At 36.0% G+C, this 22,063-nt stretch overlaps 1 protein-coding gene across 1 annotated transcript; it reads left to right on the forward strand.

The window, feature by feature from the left end:
- The first annotated feature begins 547 nt into the window (after positions 1-547).
- On the forward strand, positions 548-20,830 carry LOC126837378 (dynein axonemal heavy chain 7-like). Its single transcript, XM_050571287.1, is given in 48 exon segments — positions 548-661; positions 1,431-1,688; positions 2,219-2,451; positions 2,572-2,725; positions 2,798-2,947; positions 3,258-3,440; positions 3,743-4,113; positions 5,283-5,802; positions 6,446-6,649; positions 6,710-6,999; positions 7,076-7,198; positions 7,274-7,427; positions 7,691-8,354; positions 8,442-8,557; positions 8,624-8,902; positions 9,372-9,602; positions 9,794-9,959; positions 10,041-10,186; positions 10,253-10,501; positions 10,692-11,024; positions 11,102-11,281; positions 11,345-11,476; positions 11,547-11,975; positions 12,522-12,970; positions 13,048-13,195; positions 13,278-13,490; positions 13,559-13,873; positions 13,928-14,044; positions 14,102-14,242; positions 14,311-14,469; positions 14,601-14,830; positions 14,913-15,889; positions 15,945-16,173; positions 16,364-16,517; positions 16,695-16,828; positions 16,915-17,106; positions 17,211-17,616; positions 17,747-17,939; positions 18,023-18,196; positions 18,265-18,416; positions 18,480-18,629; positions 18,717-18,868; positions 18,939-19,315; positions 19,379-19,578; positions 19,635-19,872; positions 19,960-20,111; positions 20,274-20,411; positions 20,477-20,830. Coding segments are annotated over 48 exon segments (11,823 nt in total).
- Positions 20,831-22,063: the final 1,233 nt, after the last annotated feature.

Here is a 22,063-nt window from a genome sequence, read left to right on the forward strand (position 1 = left end):
CTGTATATTTTATAGAAGAGGATAGACTTGTTTTATCTGGAAAAACGTTATTGAAGGCGACGGTGATAATCTAAAATTAAATTTAAAAAGTTGCTACCAACAAAGAGTCTTATATAAGAGCTATTATCTAATCTATAATTTAAAAGTTCATAAGTTCTAGGGAAAGCAGTATTGAAAAAACACAGTTTTCCTATTAGATTTTTTAATTAGTAGCGCCTGTGTATGAATTTTAAAGCTACTATTCAATTATTTACATTTGGTCATTTATAGTAATACAAATTGGCCATTTAAACATGTGATTTTTTCTCATCTTCAAAAGACAACAAAAATTGTTTATTCATATATTCGCTACCAACGACATTATTATTATTTGTTTTTAAATAATGATTTTGTACTATAATAATAATTGTGTTATAGGTTATATGTTAGTTTTTAGTGTTGCTTTCATACCTACAAAGAGTTTTTACAGACTTATTAAAATCTGTGTTTTTTGTTATACATTTCTGTTAAGTATTGCTAGTAGCCGAAAATGTACTGTGCATCTGACATGGAAAATCCTGTGATATCAGATAATTTTCTTTTAGAAAACATTTTATCGCAGTTAAATGAATTGGAAAGAAAGAAAACCGTTAAAGAAGTGCCGAAAAATCCTAAAAAGTCGGTAGGTAAATACACTTTACAATTTATTAATGTTTTCCTTTTATATATTTGGTTTGGTGTTACTTTTCTGGTTTTAATAAAAGTAACATAATTTATAATTTTCAACCTAATAAAATACCAAACCTACAAGCGAATATACTCATTCGTCATAAAAAGATCCCTTTAACATATCGTCAGGATGATTACAGAAGATATTGCACGCTCAGATAAATACATGCCAGACCAAAAAGTTATAGATAAAATAAGGTTATTTATGTATTTAAAAAATAGTGCAAAAAAACGTTAAACAGTGAACTTAACAATAAGTAAAACTGAGGTTCTATTCCTTTTATCTTTAGTACAATTATTTTACTGTAATATGCCTAACGTAGGCTGTAATATGCCTAACTGAAAACAAAACAATTGTACAAACAGTTATGTCGAGTTCATTTGAGGTTTTTAAAATTAAAAAATATATATATACATTTTTAATCGACGTTCAGTCCTAGAAAACGCCTATAAAATTATTTAAATATAGTTTATGATACCTGTCACTATTTTCAGCGCATGTGTGTGTGTTTTTTTTACAATGCTATTTTTTTTTTTTGACTTGGAATCGACCAAGAAAATTTGTGACATTTTTTGCGCCACGCTAAACCTTCTCCCCTCCCAATTTCGTTCCAATCGTTTTTCTCCCTTTCCTGTCCCTGACGAAGCATAAAAACGTTATCATAATTCTACTCACGCTTTGGCTTTAGCTGAAAATCTCGAATTGTTTTTGATTGACATAGGTAAGCGCTCGGGAAGTACGCATAAAACGTGAAACGTTCCGTTCGAAAATAATCAGCGCTTATGCAAATCACCTGGAACGAAAATCGAAAAAAAATATTCTGCTGCAATACTATTACTTTATCAAGTATGGCGCCGATGTGGACGCAGGATCGTTGGCCCCCATTGGTGAAACCACACTCGAAAGAATCATCGGTCGCGTACCTGAAAAATTCCACAATTTACCTTGTCTGTTGGCGTACAGAGATCAGATACTTAACGTGAGTTGATGGCCAATCTAAAATTCGTCTAGGAACAAATGTTGGCATTTCCAATACATTTTTTACTCATACATCATTTCAAGATAGGCCACTAGTAACACTGGCAAAAAATCCCTTCATAGAGTTTAGTCTTCAAAAAGATACATTGAAATAATTGTAAGCCCACTGTAACTCACAACCTAGTCGAGTACAGTCCCTAGAATCTACAGGTTATTTTAGTTTTGATTTCATCAAAACCGGCTCAGTACTTTAAGCGAAAAATGGGAACATTCATATATAAATAGTATTTATTAAAATAATACATTACACCTAAACAAATGACTATCTGAGATAAGAGTGATTGCAAATCAACCTGAGAGTATTTGAAAGTACAAGCCACAGTTTCATTGGGACGGGATTCCTCGAATGTAATGAGAGAACGACCCATATAAAATGTTATTCGCATAAACATTTTGTTACCCGCTTGACCTTTGCAACAATTATCGACCCGTTAAAATGTCTCGAGATAACGAAAACACCATTTTCGATAGGAATGCTATTTGATAGCCACGCAAAAAGCGGTGATATCGTTTTCTCTGATGGATTTGTACGAATCGCATCAGGAACTAACGTCGATGGACACCCCCGTTGAAATTGAATTGCGGCAGAACGCACCATTGTGGAAGAACTCAATAGCCCGTGCCAAGTCGACCCTCACCAGAAACCTGTTGCACACCAATCCCACGATAAAAGCTATGCTTAGGCTGTGGTACAAGAATTTCGAGTAAGTTGTGCGAAATTAAAATTTTTAACGACCAAATCGAACGAAAAAATTGATTTCCCGATGGGATATATTCTTTATCTTCGACGCCCGACAATAATGGTTCCGTTGATGGATTTCCAGACACACGGAAATGTTTAAATTTGAAAAAATGAGAAAAATTGATTCAAAATGTACTCTAAGTGAATTTCAGACCTTCATGAGAACTACTTTGACTATAGCCAACATAAATATGCGTGAAAGATGGCTGCACAGCGTTGTTGAATTGTTCAAAAAAGTAAAATCAAGTTCGGCTGATCCTATATACCTAGTAATGTATTGTTGTTAAAATGTTTAATTATGTTAACAGCCGAGATACAGCAATCATGTTCCGAGTGTCAATAATGTCAAAAGGCAAAAGATTTTTTTCGATTACATTGCTTTTACAATGGGAAAGAAGTATCGAGAATACATAGAAAAAAATATCATTGAGTTCACTAAACTCATGTGCAACTCGGAGGTAACGTATCCTATCTATGAGACTTAATGTGTAACATTTCCAAACACACGTAGACTTAGTTTAAAATTTTGTGGTAGAATGGAAAAATTTCATGTATTATTGTTAATTTTAGTATCAATTAACTACTTGTATTTATTTTCCCGAAAAAGTGATGTTTTTCAACCAACGACAGGATATAGTCTACATTAAACTATACTCAAAATACACGATGGTAGCTCATCTTACTGCTATTGTTTAAAAACGATACACGTTTACCTATATTATAACCATTTAAAAAAGTTACTTTTAAGAAGTTGGCTTGTTTCTAAAGGTACATGAAGGTTTCGTGATAAACGTGGTCTTTAGAAATAATAGGTTCCAATTCATTCCGTCTTATGAGAGAATGTTACATTTTATAATGTCAATCTACGAATCGCTGGCAAGCATATCGTTTGGCTTGGAACGCTTTGAACATCACTTGTACAATAATTGCTCGACGTCAAAATACACCCAGGTACCTGGACCTAATAGTTACATTATTATATCGTCACGAAATTCAAATATTAGATTAGTGTTAGGTTGGTTTTAAGTTAGATTTGTTAGGTGTGTTTATTTTAACACAATGGCAGTTTTTTTAGTACTACTTTTATTAGCTGCCTTATTAATTATTTCATCTTAATCTACAACGTTCAACCCTTTCTCAATACTTCCTAACCATAGAATTGTCATGCACGTTAGATCTCACCACTCGACCACCCACTGATTTTCTACCAGTCGTACCATCATTAGTATGTAGTTGTATAATTTTTCATCAAGGTCGAAATGGACGAAAATATCGTAGAAGAGCAACAGCAAATACTGAAAAATTACTTGGACACATTTTGGCAAAAAGCGCATGCTTACCTGAAGACGATCGACGGCTATATCTTCTTGGTCAACGGAAAAGCCACGGAAGACGTTCATAGGTTTTTATCCGAAGACAACAATTTCGAAAACTATAAAACGTACGTTGTGAGATACGACAAAATCGAAACGGATATACGGCTGAAAATAAACCCGGAAAAATTAATTGGAATATTAGAATTGCGTACGGCGAACACTATCGATATGCTCTGTAAACAGGCATCGTTATTGAAATTTATGCTTATCGACCGATTAAAGTCGGTTTATTTAGCCGAAGGCAAGAAGTAAGGCACCCTACATAAATATAATTGCTTACCTATGTACATTAAAGATAAACGTACATTGTAAATACATGTTTTTATAAATGTACATTGTACAGGGTGATTCACTAACTATGAACCAGTCAATATTTCACAAGATCTAATCGTATAGTAAAAATAAAAACCATATAATAGTGTTAGATAGATGTACTTGTAGTGCACATACGAATAATATTAAAAATATTTAGTGATGATTTATAAAACTGTACAAAAAATTTATCATCAGAAAAGACGCATTAGTTTAAGGCATAATGGCGAAAAATAATATGTTTAATATTATTCATTAGCAAATTCGCTCTACTCAAATTTCTATTCAAATATAAGTACTAATCCTAATTCCCTAATAAAGCAACTATCCTCGGCCTCCCTTAACGATAATGCTCCCAGAAGATTAAAAAGAAGATGGCCTATGAGATCTTGTACACTAACACAAATAGAAAGAAAAATAATGTGTCAACTTCTTAGCCGGGTGACACTGCTGAGTGTCTGGCCATAAACGTTAATTCCAATGTTATGTGTATAATTTTTTACATCAAATATGTTTAATGTACTTACTGTTTAGATTGTAAATATATTTTTTAATGAAAAAAAATATATTCATAGATGCACTTCAAGTACTCAAACTATCATGTATTTTTTGTTTTAATATATGATTGAATCTTATGAAATATTGACTGGTACATACTAAGTGTATTATCCTCAATTTTTATTTAGGTCCCAGAGTTATATCCAATATAATTAAAATTTAAAACACCCATTTTAATTGTTTGGTTATTTAGCTAATAGAGCACTACGATAGGCATTGCTTTGAGGCATGTGGTTTAATCGTTCAATTTCGTTGATATTTTGTAGACTTGCGTTTTTAGTACTAAAATTAGTGTGTGTGTGTGTGTGAGGGGGGAGGGGTAGAACACGCATCAGCATATAAATCGGCGTAAAAAAAATTAAATAAGAGTAGACCTAATGACTAATAGAATACATAAAAGTTGACATTTTTACGCTCACTAGCGACGTCTGAAGATTAATGTTTTAAACAAATTTAAGGCTACGCTATACGAATTTTTTGGGTCAGTTTAATATACATTTCAATAGACATCTTTACTCGCTCATAAAACATATTGTTGTATTTATAGGTTATGCGAACATTACTCGGCCGTGCAGGCTATTGCGTTGAAACCGCCAAAGAACACCAACGAATTGATGAAGCTCAAAGATTACACGATCGATCTGAAAGAAAACAGTGTCTACGAAATGGAGCATAGGTCGAATTCGATTTTCGTCTATCAGTTGTTTTTACTGGATTTCGCAGTGTTATCCGCGGAAGAGCTGAAACAGAACACGTTGATATTTCAATGGGTCGAATACATCCATAAGGTGATCGCGGAGAGCATGAAAATGATCGACGTGAAGCTAAAGGAACTAAGAGAAAACATGGTACAACGAGCCAGGAAGTTTCGGAGTAATTTGGATAGCTATCAGAGAGACGCGGAAGAGCTGGAACACAACGGCGACATAAACAAGTTGGGCGCGTACGTGGAGAAAGTGCGGTTTTTGGACAGTAAACTGACGGAAGCCTTGCAAATTATCGACGATTTAAACGAAGAAGAGAGACATTACAAGATGCGGGAAAGCATGTACCCGCTCAGGTCAAAAGTAAAATAATATACATCATAATACAATAGCTGTTGTTGGCAATATTAGGTATTAAGAGGGCGTCGCACCGCCCATTTTTTAAGGAGTAAAGTATAGGCAATTTTTTACAAAATCTTAATTTGAAAAGGTTAAACTGTGAAGTGTTAGTTCAATAACTAGGACTCTATTTTGGTAGTTAATTTATTTTTTGGACTATCACAGCATCCTTAAAAGCTATTTAAAATGTTTTTTCATCTCAACTTGTTTAAGCAGACTGAAAATAACTCGCCTAATTTTGGATTGAGAGTAAAAGCACCCATTATAAAATTAAAAGAAAACAATATTTCGGAGGGCAAAACGGTGCGTTTTTTTTTCATATTTTTAAGTATAACGCTCAATACATAGTTTAGAAATAATGACTATTTTAACATTTTTAAACGACTGTAACTTTTAAAAAAATGAATTTTTAAAAAAAAACGTACCGTCTTGTCTTTCAGAATATTGTTTTCTTTTCATTTTATAATAGGTGCTTTTACTCTAAACCAAAATTAAGCAGTTATTTTCAGTCTACTTAAACATGTTTTTACCACTGAAAATCACCAGTTCGACGCTCTCTTAAGCAAAATTAAAATCACTTAAACGCGACAATGTTGATAATGTATAGACCGCCGAATTGTTGGCTCCGTATAAAAAATTGTATGAAAACTGTAACGATTTCATTGTGAATCAAGATAAATGGTTAACCGCCAAAATCGGCACTTACGATCCGGAACTGATCGACCAAGACGTAGGCATATACTATCGGAACGTGGTAAAAGCCGAACGCACTTTCATGGATCGTCCAAAGCCGTTGTCTATAGCGAATAAAGTAAACCCTAGAGTAAACTGCGGGCTTACTGTTTGTCTGATGTGTATGTCTCTCGTTTAGACGAGAGAGTCGATCGAAGCGTTCAAGGAACACATGCCCGTGATATTGGCGTTGGGAAACTTGGGGTTAAAAGACCGGCACTGGGAAGAAATATCTAAAATTGTCGGATTTCAATTGAGCCCCAGTCAAAAATTGACTTTGGGAAAAATAATAAATTACAAACTAAACGACTATGTGCCTCGATTCGAGATAATTAGTGACGAAGCTTCGAAACAGGCCAATTTGGAAAAAAGATTAAGACTGATGACAGACGATTGGAAAAATGTGGTTTTTACTGTTATACCTTACAAGTGCGTACAGAAAACTGTTTATTTACTAAGCATCAACTCTTTGTTCGTGTAAACATGTAAGCAAATGCTGTTTCAGGGATTCTGGAACATTCATTTTGTCGGGGATTGACGAAATTCAAGTGCAGTTGGATGATCATATTTTAAAAACCTCCACGGTGAAAAATTCGCCGTTCATAAAACCGTTCGAGGCAGAGACAACGTATATAATTTAATTGTTGTAGCCGCAATAACCGCTCTCTCGGCGTTTAACTATATGTATTGCGTTACATTGCAGAGCTTGGGAGGCTAAATTGCACGCTTTAAATAAAATATTGGAATACTGGGTCAAAGTACAATTGGCGTGGATGTATTTAGAGCCGATATTTTCTTCTCCAGACATACAAGCTCAAATGCCGGACGAAGCGAGTAAATTTAACGCATCCGATAAAGTAAGTTATTCTTTCCACAAATCGAAGTGGCATCGTTTCGAAATGTTCAATACTATTTTTAATTTTAAAATACACAAATAAGCGATGCATATTATAGTTTATGAATGGGCGGTGGTACGACGAAGGAGCTTCTGTTCAAGGCAGGAATCCCGCATAAAATAGGTTGCCGTTCTTGTGTATAGTCCCGTTTATTTGAATATTTAAAAATCATGATATGAACACGTTGAAACCAGTTTTAATAATGATTCCGTTCACGAAACTAGGTGTGGAGAGAGTTGATAAAAGACGTTATAAAAATGAAAAGTGTTTTGAAAGCAACCGAAATAAATAATATATTGGAAAAGTTAATGAAATCTCACGAACAACTTGACATAATACAGAAAGGTTTAAATAGTTATTTGGAGAAAAAACGACTTTACTTCCCGAGGTTGTTCTTTTTGGGAAACGAAGAGCTGCTGGAAATTCTTTCGGAGACTAAGGATCCTAAACGAATGCAACCTTATTTGAAAAAATGTTTCGAAGGCATCAACGAAATAGCGTTTTCGGACAAATTAGAAGTGATCGATATGATATCCAGCGAAGGAGAAATCATACGTTTGTCGGTGATGATCGACACGTATAAAGCTCGTGGTCAAGTCGAGAAGTGGCTGGTCGAATTGGAGGCTTCGATGAAAAAAACCATACACGATGTGATTGAAAGAGCGTTGTTGGCCTACGGGAACACTCCGAGACATGAGTGGGTGTTACAGTGGGCCGGGCAGCCGGTTTTGGCCGTTTCGTGTACATATTGGACCACGGAGGTGACACACGCAATTTTGCATCATCCCAAAGGGTTGCCTAGATATTTAGAAAAAAGTAATGACCAAATCGAAAAAATTGTCAACTTGGTTCGCGGTATACTACCGGTACAAACGCGAAAAACTTTGGGTAAAGTGTCAAAGATAAAACAAAAAAAAAAACGTATATTAAAAGATAAAAAAATATTTTCAATCGTTTCGATTTGTGATTTCCCAGAAGCGTTAGTGGTCATTGACGTGCACGCGAAAGACGTCGTTGAAGAATTGAAAGTCAAGGAAATTTACAAGGTCAACGATTTTAATTGGATCAGCCAATTGCGTTATTATTGGATAGTACGTCAAAGTGAAACTTCAAATTGTATCTTTAAACTAACCCGTATTTTTATGTCGCCACTCAAGGAAGACAATTTGATCACGTTCATGATCAATGCCTCGCTGGACTATGGCTACGAATATCTCGGCAATTCCAAACGACTCGTGATAACTCCACTCACCGACCGCTGTTACCGGACTCTGTTCTGCGCTCTGCAGCTAAATTTGGGCGGAGCGCCCGAAGGACCGGCGGGCACGGGCAAAACAGAAACTACAAAAGACTTGGCCAAAGCAGTAGCTAAACAATGCGTTGTTTTCAATTGTTCCGACACTATGGATTACGAAGGCTTAGGACAATTTTTCAAAGTAATCATTATTATACGGTAATATTTTTAGGTCAACCGAGAAAATTTGTGAGATCTCTTGTTACACGCTAGATCATCCCTTCCAGCTGATAAATGATAAGAGACAAAATGCCAACTGATCATATACTTTCATGAAACCCTTCACTTTTGCTCCCTCCTCCTTTCTTCTCCCCAACCAATCCTACAAACATTATCATGATGCATTAGCATTTGTAGCTTTAGCTCAAAATAATCTAATTTCGATATGGATACATCTTTTTGATTTTGTATCTTAAAATATGACTGAAACGGTCAGGACAGCGAATAAGGGAGGAGTGGGAATTTATCGAATCTAAAAACAATGAGACTTGGCTAATCAAAAGACATGTGTTAAATCTAATGTTATACCTTCACGGGAATGATTGACTCAATTTGTTTTTAATTAACTGATTAATGATGCTTTACCCTTTTCACATTTTCGTCCTTCTAAGGGCCTGTTGTCGTGTGGCGCTTGGGCGTGTTTCGACGAATTTAACCGTATCGACTTGGAAGTATTGTCCGTGGTAGCACAACAAATACTCACCATTCAGCGTGGAATTCAGTCGGGAAACACAAAGATAGTGTTCGAAGGATCTAATTTGATTTTGGATAAAACGTGCGCCGTTTTTATTACCATGAATCCTGGATACGCGGGACGTTCCGAATTGCCGGACAACTTAAAAGTATTTAATCGTAATTTCATATACATAGGTTAGGGCCATTGGGTCAATTGGACGTTTCTTTTTTTCATCGGAATGAACGTATTTCCCTACTGTAATACAATAAAGTATAACCGAAATGTCAATAGAAACGATGGTTACTTTACAATAACTTCCTATAATAAGTTATTCTTGGGCGTGTTGACTATATTAAGGCGTTATTCCGTTCCGTGGCGATGATGGTGCCAGATTATCGACTGATTTCCGAAATAGAACTATACTCTGTTGGATTTAGTGCAGCCCGGTCGTTGTCAGTAAAAATCGTAGCGACGTACAAATTGTGTTCCGAACAGCTTTCGTCGCAAAACCATTACGATTACGGTTAAGTCGTTGTTGTAACAGTTGATGTCATTTTAACAATTTCTATGGCAAAATTTATACCGTTGCTGTAATGAATTGCAGGGATGAGAGCGGTCAAAACTGTATTAACTGCGGCTGGCAATTTGAAGCTTAAGTACCCAGAAGAGAATGAAAACATATTACTGTTGCGTTCTATAAACGATGTCAATTTACCGAAATTCCTGAAACATGACGTCCCTTTATTCAAGGTGAGGCTGATGTTTTTTTAAAGTCTACTTACATTTATAATAAAATGGTTTTAACTCATTTACCAGGGATTAACTTCCGATCTGTTTCCCGGGATTGAATTGCCGACGCCAGACTATAAAATATTCAACGAGGCTGTCGAAGAGTCGTGTAAAATGTTGAATCTACAATGCACGCCTTTCTTTTTAGAAAAAATCCAACAAATCTATGAAATGATGATCGTCCGACATGGTTTTATGATCGTTGGACTTCCGTTTAGTGGAAAGACATCCGCCTACAGAGCTCTCAGTGGTGCGTTGAGAATTGTTGAAGAAAGGGTAACAATAATATTTTAGTAATCATTAACCACATTATTGTCTAGTTTTTAAGGAAGTTAAATCATTTGAAATCCTTTACTTAAGTACTTACCAAAGTGCTATATTTGATACAAAAAAAAAAAAAAAAAGATTAATAGATTAATAAATCGCTGTCTAGCTATGTGATATGTATCTAAATTACTTAATTTAGAAACTTATGGATGAGCATAAAGTTGAAATAACAGTGATAAACCCAAAGTCAATAACTATGGGCCAACTATACGGACAGTTCGATCCGGTATCACATGAATGGTCTGATGGCGTTTTGTCAGTAGGATTCAGAAATTTTGCTTCCTCCACAAATCTCAATCGAAAATGGTTAATTTTTGATGGCCCGGTTGACGCGATTTGGATTGAAAACATGAACACAGTTTTGGACGATAATAAAAAGTTGTGTTTAATTTCTGGCGAAATAATACAGCTGGCTAAAACTACTAATTTGATTTTTGAGCCTATGGACTTGGAAGTAGCGTCTCCGGCCACGGTAATTCTATTGGGTACAATATACCAATGTACTTCTTCTCGGCTCTTTCTTTATACTATCATTGTGTACAAATATAGGTATCTCGATGCGGTATGATATACATGGAACCCGTTTCGTTAGGTTGGGAATGTCTCGTTCATTCGTGGATAAATTTAATAGCGTCGGGTATTGACATAGTTTACAAACTGATGTTACAAAGTATCATTATACGGTTTACCCGGGCTATCTTGTATTTGATACGACGCTGTAACTTGACTGTATTGAATATTGATAAAGGGGTTTCGTTTTAATTGGACTTGATACATACTTCGATATTGCAGGAAATATTCCCTACCAGCGACTCTAACTTAGTGTGCTCCTTGTTGAATTTGTGTGACACTTTTATGTATCGCTATCACAATAAAGATTACTTGGAATCGATTTCTCAGGGTGACCTTAGAGCACAACTCGAAGTAATAATATTTACCAAAAAAATAGTGACAGTAAAAAGTAAACTGATTGTTCTCTACTTATAATTTTCAGGGTACGATACTTTTTTCGTGTGTGTGGTCATTGGGCGCGGCACTCGATCCGAAAAGTCGAATCAAATTCAATCTTCTATTTCGAGCGTTATTGAAAAAAAAGTTCCCCAAAACGGTTGCTCGCGCCTTGGGTCTTCCCCTGGAAGTTTGCCCTCATCCGCAAAGACCTTATTCGAACGTACCTCCCAACGAAGAAACCGTATTCGACTATAGATTTGTAATGGATGCTAAATCCAGGGGAGAGTGGATATTGTGGTCACAATATGTAGCGGAAGAACCGCCCATACCGCAAGGCATACCATTCAACGAAATAATAGTGCCGACCATTGACACGGTTAGGCATAACGTCATCATGTCAATGTTGGTGGCGCACAACAAACCAATGATGTCAGTCGGGAAAACTGGCACTGGCAAATCGGCTTACACTTTAGTAATAACATTTTCTCGATTTTCAAAAACATAATTGAGTCATTGGGTCGTGACAAGTGATCACTTTTAGTTAAAAATCAGCTTAAGTTAAAATCCAAATAAGTTCGTTGTAAAAACGTTTGGTTTTCCACTTACCCAAAAACCCATAGGCACAATTCCAGGAGAGTGAGGCTAAGGAATGTGAGAATTTCCATGAAAACTATGACTATCTTAGTGATTTTGGGAATACAAACAATGTAATTTATACACCTTATATACACCTTATATGGACAATTTATAGACCTTGGATAGCCAGGAGTGTGTGAGCAAATAGCTACTGCTTATTACCATTGTTATTCAAGCATATAATGATTCTGGTTAACACTTTTTGTTGACCCGAATATACCCTAAATGGACAATTTTTTGAACATGCCAAAAATAATGATAATGGCTCATGATTTACCATGGACACCATAAATGTATCACTTCCGGTGAAACGGCCCAATTACACGAATCAATAATAATAGTAACAATAATAATAATTGTCATTTATTTGTGTTTTTCACAGAACTACTTATTTAAGAAGATTGACAAAACCGTGTATCATGCGTCGTTCATTAACTTCTCCGCGCAAACTTCTGCCAACCTCACTCAGGACATTATAATGAGCAAGCTAATAAAAAGAAAACGAGGCGTTTACGGGCCGCTGCCCGGCGCCAAATGTATAATATTTATCGATGACGTAAGCATGCCTCAAAGAGAATACTACGGTGCTCAACCGCCCATCGAGCTCCTGCGACAACTTTTGGACAAGTTCCCTTGGTACGATAGGAAAGACCGGGCTCCGTTGACTCTGCAAGACGTGTTAATACTATGCGCCATGGGTCCACCGTCGTCGGGCAACACCGTGACTCCGAGGTTCAGTCGGCATTTCAACATTGTCGTGACCAATTCGTTCGAAGACGAGACAATGTTGTTGATATTCAGCAAGATATTGCTTTGGCATTTGGATAGCAGGTTTGATGTCATACTGGTATAGAAGTCATTTTACTATTGACATGCGCTAATATGAGTGTTTGACATTTCGGGCGTAGAGGTTTTGCTAAAGAATTCATTCCGTGCGTCAATCAGATTGTCTGCGCTACGCTGGAAATGCATAAAAGAAGCATTGGCTATTTACTGCCCACACCGACCAAATCGCATTATCTATTTAACTTGAGAGACTTTTCTAAAGTCATCCAGGTGTTATTCTTTCAACTAAACAACTATAACTATATTAGCAGTAACGAATATGAGTGTCGTAACTAAATATTTATATACACAGGGAGTCATGTTTTCTGTCCCGGTTACGATTGAGAACGATGTGGCCATGAAACGCCTCTGGGTTCATGAGATGCTCAGAGTGTATTTTGACCGCTTAGTCGACGACTCAGACCGTTCGTGGTTTTTTAGTAATATGTATGTGGTCTGCGGCGAGTTTCTCGATGAAGATATGAACCGCATGTTCGCATATTTAAGCAACGGAGAAATTAAAAAAGTGATAACACCTTTTAAAGTATTGGTTTTACAAAATCGGTCGGTCTAAATGTGCGATAATTAATATAGGTAGGCCAAAACGAACTACGGAAATTGATTTACTGTGATTTTTCCGATCCGAAGGCGTCGAACAAACACTACATTGAAATCCAAGACCTTAACGAACTCCGTTTGACTATCGAAGACTACTTGAAAGATTTCAACAAAATGAGTAAAAAACCAATGAATTTAGTTATGTTTAGGTTTGCCGTTGAACATCTCGCACGAGTTTGTCGGATTTTAAAACAGCCACGTGGCCACGCGTTGCTTGTCGGGCTTGGAGGCTCTGGACGTCAGTCGCTTACCCGACTTGCTGCCCATATATCGGAATACGAATTATTCCAAGTATGAAACGTTGTTGTGTTAAGTGATTGGTCATTGATAAGTGTATTTAATTAGATTCAAATAATGAGTTTATACGGAATGAATGAATGGCACGAAGATTTGAAAGATGTTTTCAAACGTGCAACTGTAGCATTTGATCAACATATAGTGTTTTTATTTACAGATTCCGAAGTAAGAATAAAATACTAGAATTATTTACTATAATGTTTAATGATATCATGTGTTAAGATCAAAGACGAAAGAATGGTCGAGGACATAAATAACTTATTGAATTCGGGAGAGGTGCCAAACTTATTTGTAGCTGAAGAAAGAATAGAAATCTGTGAAAAGATCAGGGCATTGGACAGGCAACGCGATAAAACTATGCAGGTAAATAGCTGTAGATCAAGACGTTTGCGCTCACCTTAACATGTTGCTAATACACTGTTCAAAATCAGACTGACGGGAGTCCTACGGCTTTGTTCAACTTGTTTATACAAATTGTAAGAGAACAACTTCATGTTTCACTGGCGTTCAGTCCTATAGGCGATGGTCTAAGAACGAGAATCCGCAAATTTCCATCGTTGGTCCAGTGTTGCACGATTGATTGGTTTCAAGTAATATATCGGAGCTGATAAATATTAATTTAGTTAATCTTTTTTAATTTTGGAATGTGAATTGACCGATTTAAAAATTAATACATATTTATATAAGGTTTAATTAATTTCTAAGGAATTCAATTTTCCAGGCTTGGCCTTCGGACGCTTTACAAGCAGTTGCCACAAAATTTTTAAGCACTATCGATTTGACAAAACACGAGCGAGATGTTAGCATCAATATGTGTCAAAAATTCCACACGTCCACTCAAGACTTGTCTATCGAATTTGAGGCAAAAGTGAAACGGAAGACATACGTCACGCCGACATCATACTTAGAAATGATTTACACGTTTAAAGATATTTTGGACAAAAAACGACTGTAAGTGTACAAACATATTATACGGTTTACAATTTATAACTATTTTGTTTTTGTTATTATTTCAAATACTGTATTTCAATAGAGAATTACTTACTGCTAAACGTCGGTACGAAGTTGGATTGGAGAAATTGCAGAATGCAGCTAACGATATAGCGGTAATGCAAGTAGAGTTAAAGCATTTACAACCAAAAATTATGGCAGCGGCTGCCGAAGTAGAAGTAATCATGAAACAAGTTGAAATAGAAAACCAAGAAATATCAAAAGTGAAATTGGTGATTAGTAAAGACGAAGAGGAGGCGCAAGAAACCGCAGCCGAAGCACAGGGAATAAAAACCGAATGTGACTTACACATGGAAGCCGCGCGTCCAGCATTGAACGCTGCTCTGGCTGCACTAAACACGTTGACCCCTACCGATATCACATTTGTGAAGTCCATGAAAAACCCTCCTAAACCGGTCAAATTGGTGATGGAAGCTGTTTGCACTATAAAAGACGTGAAACCCGATAAAATCCCAGACCCCGCTCTAGGCAAAATGGTTGAAGACTATTGGGGTCCATCGAAGAAATTGCTCAACGACATGAAGTTCCTACAAAACCTAATTGATTTCGATAAAGACAACATTCCGGATAAAATTATGAAAGTTATCGACGATAAATATATATCGAACCCGGATTTCGATCCGGAAAAAGTAAAAAATGCTTCCATCGCTGCACAAGGTTTATGCAAATGGGTGATAGCCATGTCCTCGTACCATAAAGTAGCCAAAGAAATAGCTCCTAAGAAAATAGCTCTGATGGCGGCCGAGACTATGTACAACAACGCGATGGACGCTCTTAACGATAAACGTGCACAGCTGTATGAAGTCGAAATGAAACTTAAGGCGGTGCAGGATAACCTTCACGCCAACGAAAGGAAAATGGCTGTATTTGAAAACGAAGCGAACGCAGTGAAAATAAAACTTCAACGGGCCGAAGATCTAATCGGAGGATTAGGCGGCGAAAAACAACGATGGAAACAGTCTGCACTTGATTTGGGAGCGCGTTATTTAAATTTGACAGGTAAATGAATAACGAAAATGGTCTGCAGTTTTCAATTAACAATATTTGTTTCCAGGCGATTTATTAGTGTGCTCTGGTGTCATCGCCTACTTAGGGCCGTTTACGATGAGCTTCAGAAGTTATCAGGTTAAACAGTGGGTTCAAGAAATTCTTGAAAATAAAATTGTGTGTAGTCAAGACTTTCAACTGAGTGCAATACTTGGGAAACCAGTGGAAATCAGAGCTTGGAACATAGCTGGTTTACCTACAGACTCGTTTTCCGTAGACAACGGAATTATTGTTTCGTAATGAACTTATTTTTGTATTAATACTTGAAAAATTCCTCCAAAATCATAGCCTACTCACCTACAATTAGTAGTAGGACTTTTGAACAGCATCATTTTATCTGCTTTAGGGTGTTAATTATTATATCTCACAACAAAAAACGATAAAAAATTATGTCACAATAATTAATTTTTTACTTAATTACTTCAGATACTCAAGAAGATCAGCACTAATGGTTGATCCTCAAGGTCAAGCTAATAAATGGGTTAAGAACATGGAAGCAGATAATTCGATATCTACTATACGTTTAAATTCACCGAATTACATAAAAGTTTTGGAGCATGCTATTTCCAACGGTCTTCCAGTAGGATATTATAATAAACCATTAAAAAGTTAAAAAGACTAAAACATACTAAAATTAATTAATTTAAAAAAAAAAAAATAATATAGCAACTAACCTCACTTGTTATTTGACTTTAACAATTCGACATCAACTGTATATGCTGCAGTTAATTAAAAACCTAATTACGAATTTTTTCAGGTGCTTTTAGAAAATGTATATGAAGAAATAGACCCTGTATTAGATCCAATATTGTTGAAACAGATATTCTTAACGAGCGGCACTTATTGCTTGAAACTAGGCGATTCCATTATTGAATACAATGATAACTTTAGGTGAGTAACACCATTTTGTGTGTTTGGGTTATGTTGAATTAATATTGAGGTCATTGACCACAATCGCTCGAATTGATTTCATTCAGATTTTATATAACAACTAAACTGAGAAACCCTCATTATCTACCCGAAGTGGCTGTTAAAGTAACATTGTTAAATTTTGTAATTACTCCTATCGGACTCGAAGACCAGCTTCTTGGTGTAGTCGTGGCTAAAGACAGGCCCGACTTGGAAGCAGAAAAGAATATGCTTATTGTCGAGGGTGCTAAAAATGCTAAGTAAAACAATTGATTAAAGCCTCACCTATTAAGATATTTCGAGTGTTTTAAACCGAATTGAAAAATAACACTGACCTATGTCTATATTTAAAATTATTTTTAAGGACACTCAAAGACACCGAAGATAAAATACTTCAAGTTTTAAGTTCATCCGAGGGTAATATATTGGAGGACGAAGATGCCGTGAACATTTTGAGTTCTTCAAAGGTGTTAGCCAATGAAATACAAGTAAAACAGGCAGCTTCTCAAGTCACTGAAAGAAGAATCGATCAGACCAGACAGCAATACAGAGTAGTCGCCGTGCATTCGACCAAACTGTTCTTTGTCATTGATACGCTTGCAAATATTGATCCCATGTATCAATATTCTCTCACTTGGTTTATAAATTTGTTCATTGTGGCGATTGAAAACAGTCCCAAGTTGCCTGTGATCGAAGAGAGAACCAAAGCGCTTATAAAGTTTTTCACTTATTCACTGTACGTCAGCGTTTGTCGGAGTTTATTTGCAAAAGTATGTGTAAAAACAAAACGTGAAGCTTACGAGTTCTTTTTTAATAAGTACCATCGGACATACGTTAAATTGTTTTTTTTTTTTTTTATAATAAATTGATTATTAATCTAAAACGGTTATTCCTATCCAGGACAAATTATTGCTATCGTTGATAATGGCAATTAACCTATCAGATAAAATCAATATGGAAGAATGGTCGTTTTTCTTAACGGGAGGCATCAGCTTAAGCAATCCTGTAAAAAATCCAATTAGCTGGTTGCAAAATAAAAATTGGGACGAATTGTGCCGGCTTGACGACCTACCAACATTTAAGGTAGTGCGCGGTTAAATTTAACACAGCTTGTTGATTATAAAAATCTGAAAATTTAACAACAAATTCATTTTTGTCGAGTTCAGAGTATGAAAGCTGACTTCGAATCTAAACCGGATAGTTGGAAAGACATTTATAATTCTACAGAGCCACACTTACATCCGTTTCCGGAACCTTGGAACGGGCGTCTCGACTATTTCCAAAAATGCATTGTCATGCGTATAGTTCGATACGATAAAATCGTTCCTGCTATTCAATACTTTATTGCGCGTTCGTTTAAAATTAATTTTTGAAATCGATGTAAGTATTTACTTAGTTTTATATTTTTGCCGGTGTAGATGAATCGGTTCTGGAGGAGAAATTTACAGATCCCCCTCCAATGGATTTGGCAACTACGTTTGAAGTTTCAAATTGTATGTCACCGCTGTTGTTCGTATTGACGCCGGGAGCAGATCCAACCGCAATGTTATTGAAATTTTCAGAAAAAATGGTAAACAATAAAAATTAAACTTGTCAATGCACTTTTTCAATATATACATAATATTCATCGCAGGGGTTTTCAACACGTTTTACGGCTTTGTCTTTGGGCCAAGGCCAAGGACCAATAGCTTCTAGACTTATTGCCGAAGCCACGCGTTTGGGAAATTGGGTGTTACTGCAGAACTGTCATTTGGCTAAAAGTTGGATGCCAAAACTCGAAGCGGTAAAACAAATTATTGGAAAAATATATCTATTCCTACAAACACTGCGGTTTTATGGAAATAATGAAAATATTTTGTATATATTTAAGACCTGTGAAAGTTTTTCCTTGGAGCATACGCATCCAGAATTTAGACTCTGGCTGACATCGTATCCCGTGGATTTTTTCCCGGTAGTAATTTTACAAAACAGTGTGAAAATCACTAACGAACCGCCCAAAGGACTAAGGGCTAATCTGTATAGGTAATTAGTAATTATTATTATTTATATCGCTATCGCTTATCGTTGTTTACCACGATAATGATTCGCCTAGATCGTTTACGACCGATCCGATTGTTAACGAGGATTTCTTCGAGGGTTGCAAACAAGCCGACAACTTCAAGAAATTACTGTTTGGTCTGTGTTTCTTTCACGCTTTGATCCAAGAGCGCCGTCACTTTGGACCTATCGGATGGAACCGGCCTTACGAATTCAACGAAACAGATCTCCGCATAAGCGTTTTACAGCTGCAAAATTTCCTAAACGAATATTTGAACATCCAATACGACGCTTTGCGATATCTGACTGGTGAATGCAACTATGGCGGCCGCGTAACCGACGACTGGGATCGTCGGTGTTTGACGACCTTTTTAAATAAATTCTATTCCAAGTCGATTGTAAAATTTAAGAATTACAGATTCGACAAATCCGGTAAGGTGGTTCAGATGTAAACGGTTGATCATGTGTACTTAAACTCGGCATAATTCCCATCAGGAATTTATTACTGTCCAAACTTGCAAAAATACGAAGAGTTTATCGAATACATTCAAGGATTGCCTCTGATCACGCATCCTTCTATATTCGGTATGAACGAAAACGCTGATTTGATCAAGGACCAACAAGAAAGCGATTTACTTCTTAAATCTTTGCTCAGCACACAGGTATCACAATATGCTTTGTTATAATATACTAACGCCTTTGATGTGGTTTCAGTCTAAACTGTTCGCTTATGCGTATGCCCAATAATTAGGATTTAGGTAGTTCCAGTGCCGGCAAAGGCGTTTCGCCGGAAAAGCTTGTCATTATGTTTGCGGTGGACGCGCTTCAAAAAATTCCACCTCCATTCGATACGGTTCTCGCTCTAGAAAAGTATCCGACTATGTACAACCAATCGATGAATACAGTACTCGTACAAGAAATGGGACGGTTTAACAATTTAGTGAACACTATACGGACTAGTCTGATGAACATTCAAAAAGCTATCAAAGGTACTTAATTACAAAAAATGTCCTCAATCAATATCCTCTAACGTATATTATTCTCTTGCTTGCTGTTTTACTATTGTCGTTGGTTAGGATTAATACTGATATCCAGTGACCTGGAAGAGGTGTACAACAGCATTTTAGTCGGGAAAATTCCGGCTGTCTGGGCAAAGAACTCGTATCCATCGCTTAAGCCACTCGGCAGTTATCTAATTGATTTCTTACAGAGAATGACATTTTTACAAGTAGGTACCTACTCCAAGCTTACAGTCCGCCAAACAATAATTATTATACGCTATTCATTATTGATAATAATTCTTGATTGTACAGTCTACGGATGCCTCGACAGTATTTTTCATTTCCGTACCATGTTGTATTTATATAAAATATAATAATATTCTCTGCAGAAATGGTATTTATACGGCGCTCCAGATGTGTTTTGGCTGTCCGGGTTTTATTTCACGCAAGCCTTCCTGACTGGCGCGCAGCAAAATTTCGCCAGGAAATACAGAATTCCCATCGATCTGCTGACGTTCGATTACAGGGTAAAAGCGTATAAACCGTTTGTTGCCCGTCCCACCAGCTATTAAGCAATTGTCGTTCCTTATAGATCATGGATAGATCCCTAATAGTAGAGCAACCGCCGGAAGATGGTGTGTATGTGTACGGATTATTTTTGGACGGCGCCAGGTGGAGCAACAAACATTCGGTCATAAAAGAGGCAAAACCGAAACAATTGTTTAGTACCATTCCGATCATACACATGATTCCTATTAAAAAAAGCGACGTTCATCTAGGCCAGGTATACTTGTGTCCTTTGTATAAAACGGCTGAGAGAAGAGGAACGCTTTCAACTACCGGACACTCGACGAACTTTGTTATTTCGTTATCGATACCCACCGACAAGCTGCCCGAGCATTGGATCATGAGAGGTGTTGCGATGCTTTGTCAGCTATCTCAATAAAAAAAAAATTAAATAAATATAGAAAATATGCTGAAAGATTATTGAGTTAAATTTTGTTTGAAAACCCTACCTATATATAAAACTTTTCCTACGAAACTTGATACTCATGAAATTCTCTATAAATTTGCTTCTTATACGTTTGTATATACTTGTATTTCTTTCAGGCTTCTTTCTTGACCTAACCTTAGAACATAAATACAACATTTTTAAACAGTAAACTTATAAAAGGAACCACTTTTATGGGAAAATTGTGAGTACTGAAAGAAAGGTTTTTAGGGAGTTTGACCACCCCTCAAAAATTTAGCAGATGGGTCGGGAATGGTATATGAGTATATTAGTTAGGAAACACCCCTTAATGATTTTCCGAAAAGAGTAGATAGCACTATTTATTGAAAAGCCTCACATGTTACCTCGTCTTTCATAATCAACCCAATTTTTGGACCATCCGCCTACACAATATGGAATTATTCAAATTCAGTAAATGTTAACCAACTATTTCTTAAGCACGATTTTGTGACAGATTCTAGCTTAAAAACAAGAAAATTATAGTTTGACTATGTCGCTATAATCGTGAGTGTATCAACAGCCAACAGACATGAAAAAAATAGTTATGTTATGAATGATATGTTATTATAGCCCAACAACCAACCCTAATCGTATGTATTCTAATACAGTAAATTTCAATTTAAGCACATATTTATCATTACAATGCTTCTAACGATATTTGTATTTCTGCCAGTACCGATTTTTTTTTACTAGGTATTTCAAACCTTTTGTGGATATTATAATAGGGTTTTTATTTTTCTAAATAACTGTGTATTTATTTTCTTACTCATAGTCATATTTAAAACAGACTGTAAGTTGTGGTTTTCGTTTATCTTGTGCTATTGAAACTATTTATTTAAAATAAGAAAAAAACACGTTTTGACATGATATTTTATAGGAACTAGTATCTTATAGGAACTTGAACAAACAGTTGCCGATGCTTGTTAGTCGTACCTACATAAATGCGTGCAATAGTTATATAAACATAATATATGTATATATTATATACATATCGGGTGATTCTTTTAACGCCTTACACTAGTTTACTCTGCAATATTGTAGCGTTTCTTTTGAAAACATTATAATTTTTGTTATAGTACGATATTATAAAATAATCAAATCTTTGTTTGTATTTGGTAACTATAGCTTTATCAATTGTTGAAACATAAATAGTTACCCATACATATT

The sequence above is a fragment of the Adelges cooleyi genome, unplaced genomic scaffold, assembly GCF_023614345.1.
Source record: "Adelges cooleyi isolate 19-005CV unplaced genomic scaffold, UGA_ACOO_1.1 ACOO_flye_CR_arks_rails_tigmint_CR_PRNA_248, whole genome shotgun sequence".
Classification (NCBI taxonomy): Eukaryota; Metazoa; Arthropoda; class Insecta; order Hemiptera; family Adelgidae; genus Adelges; species Adelges cooleyi.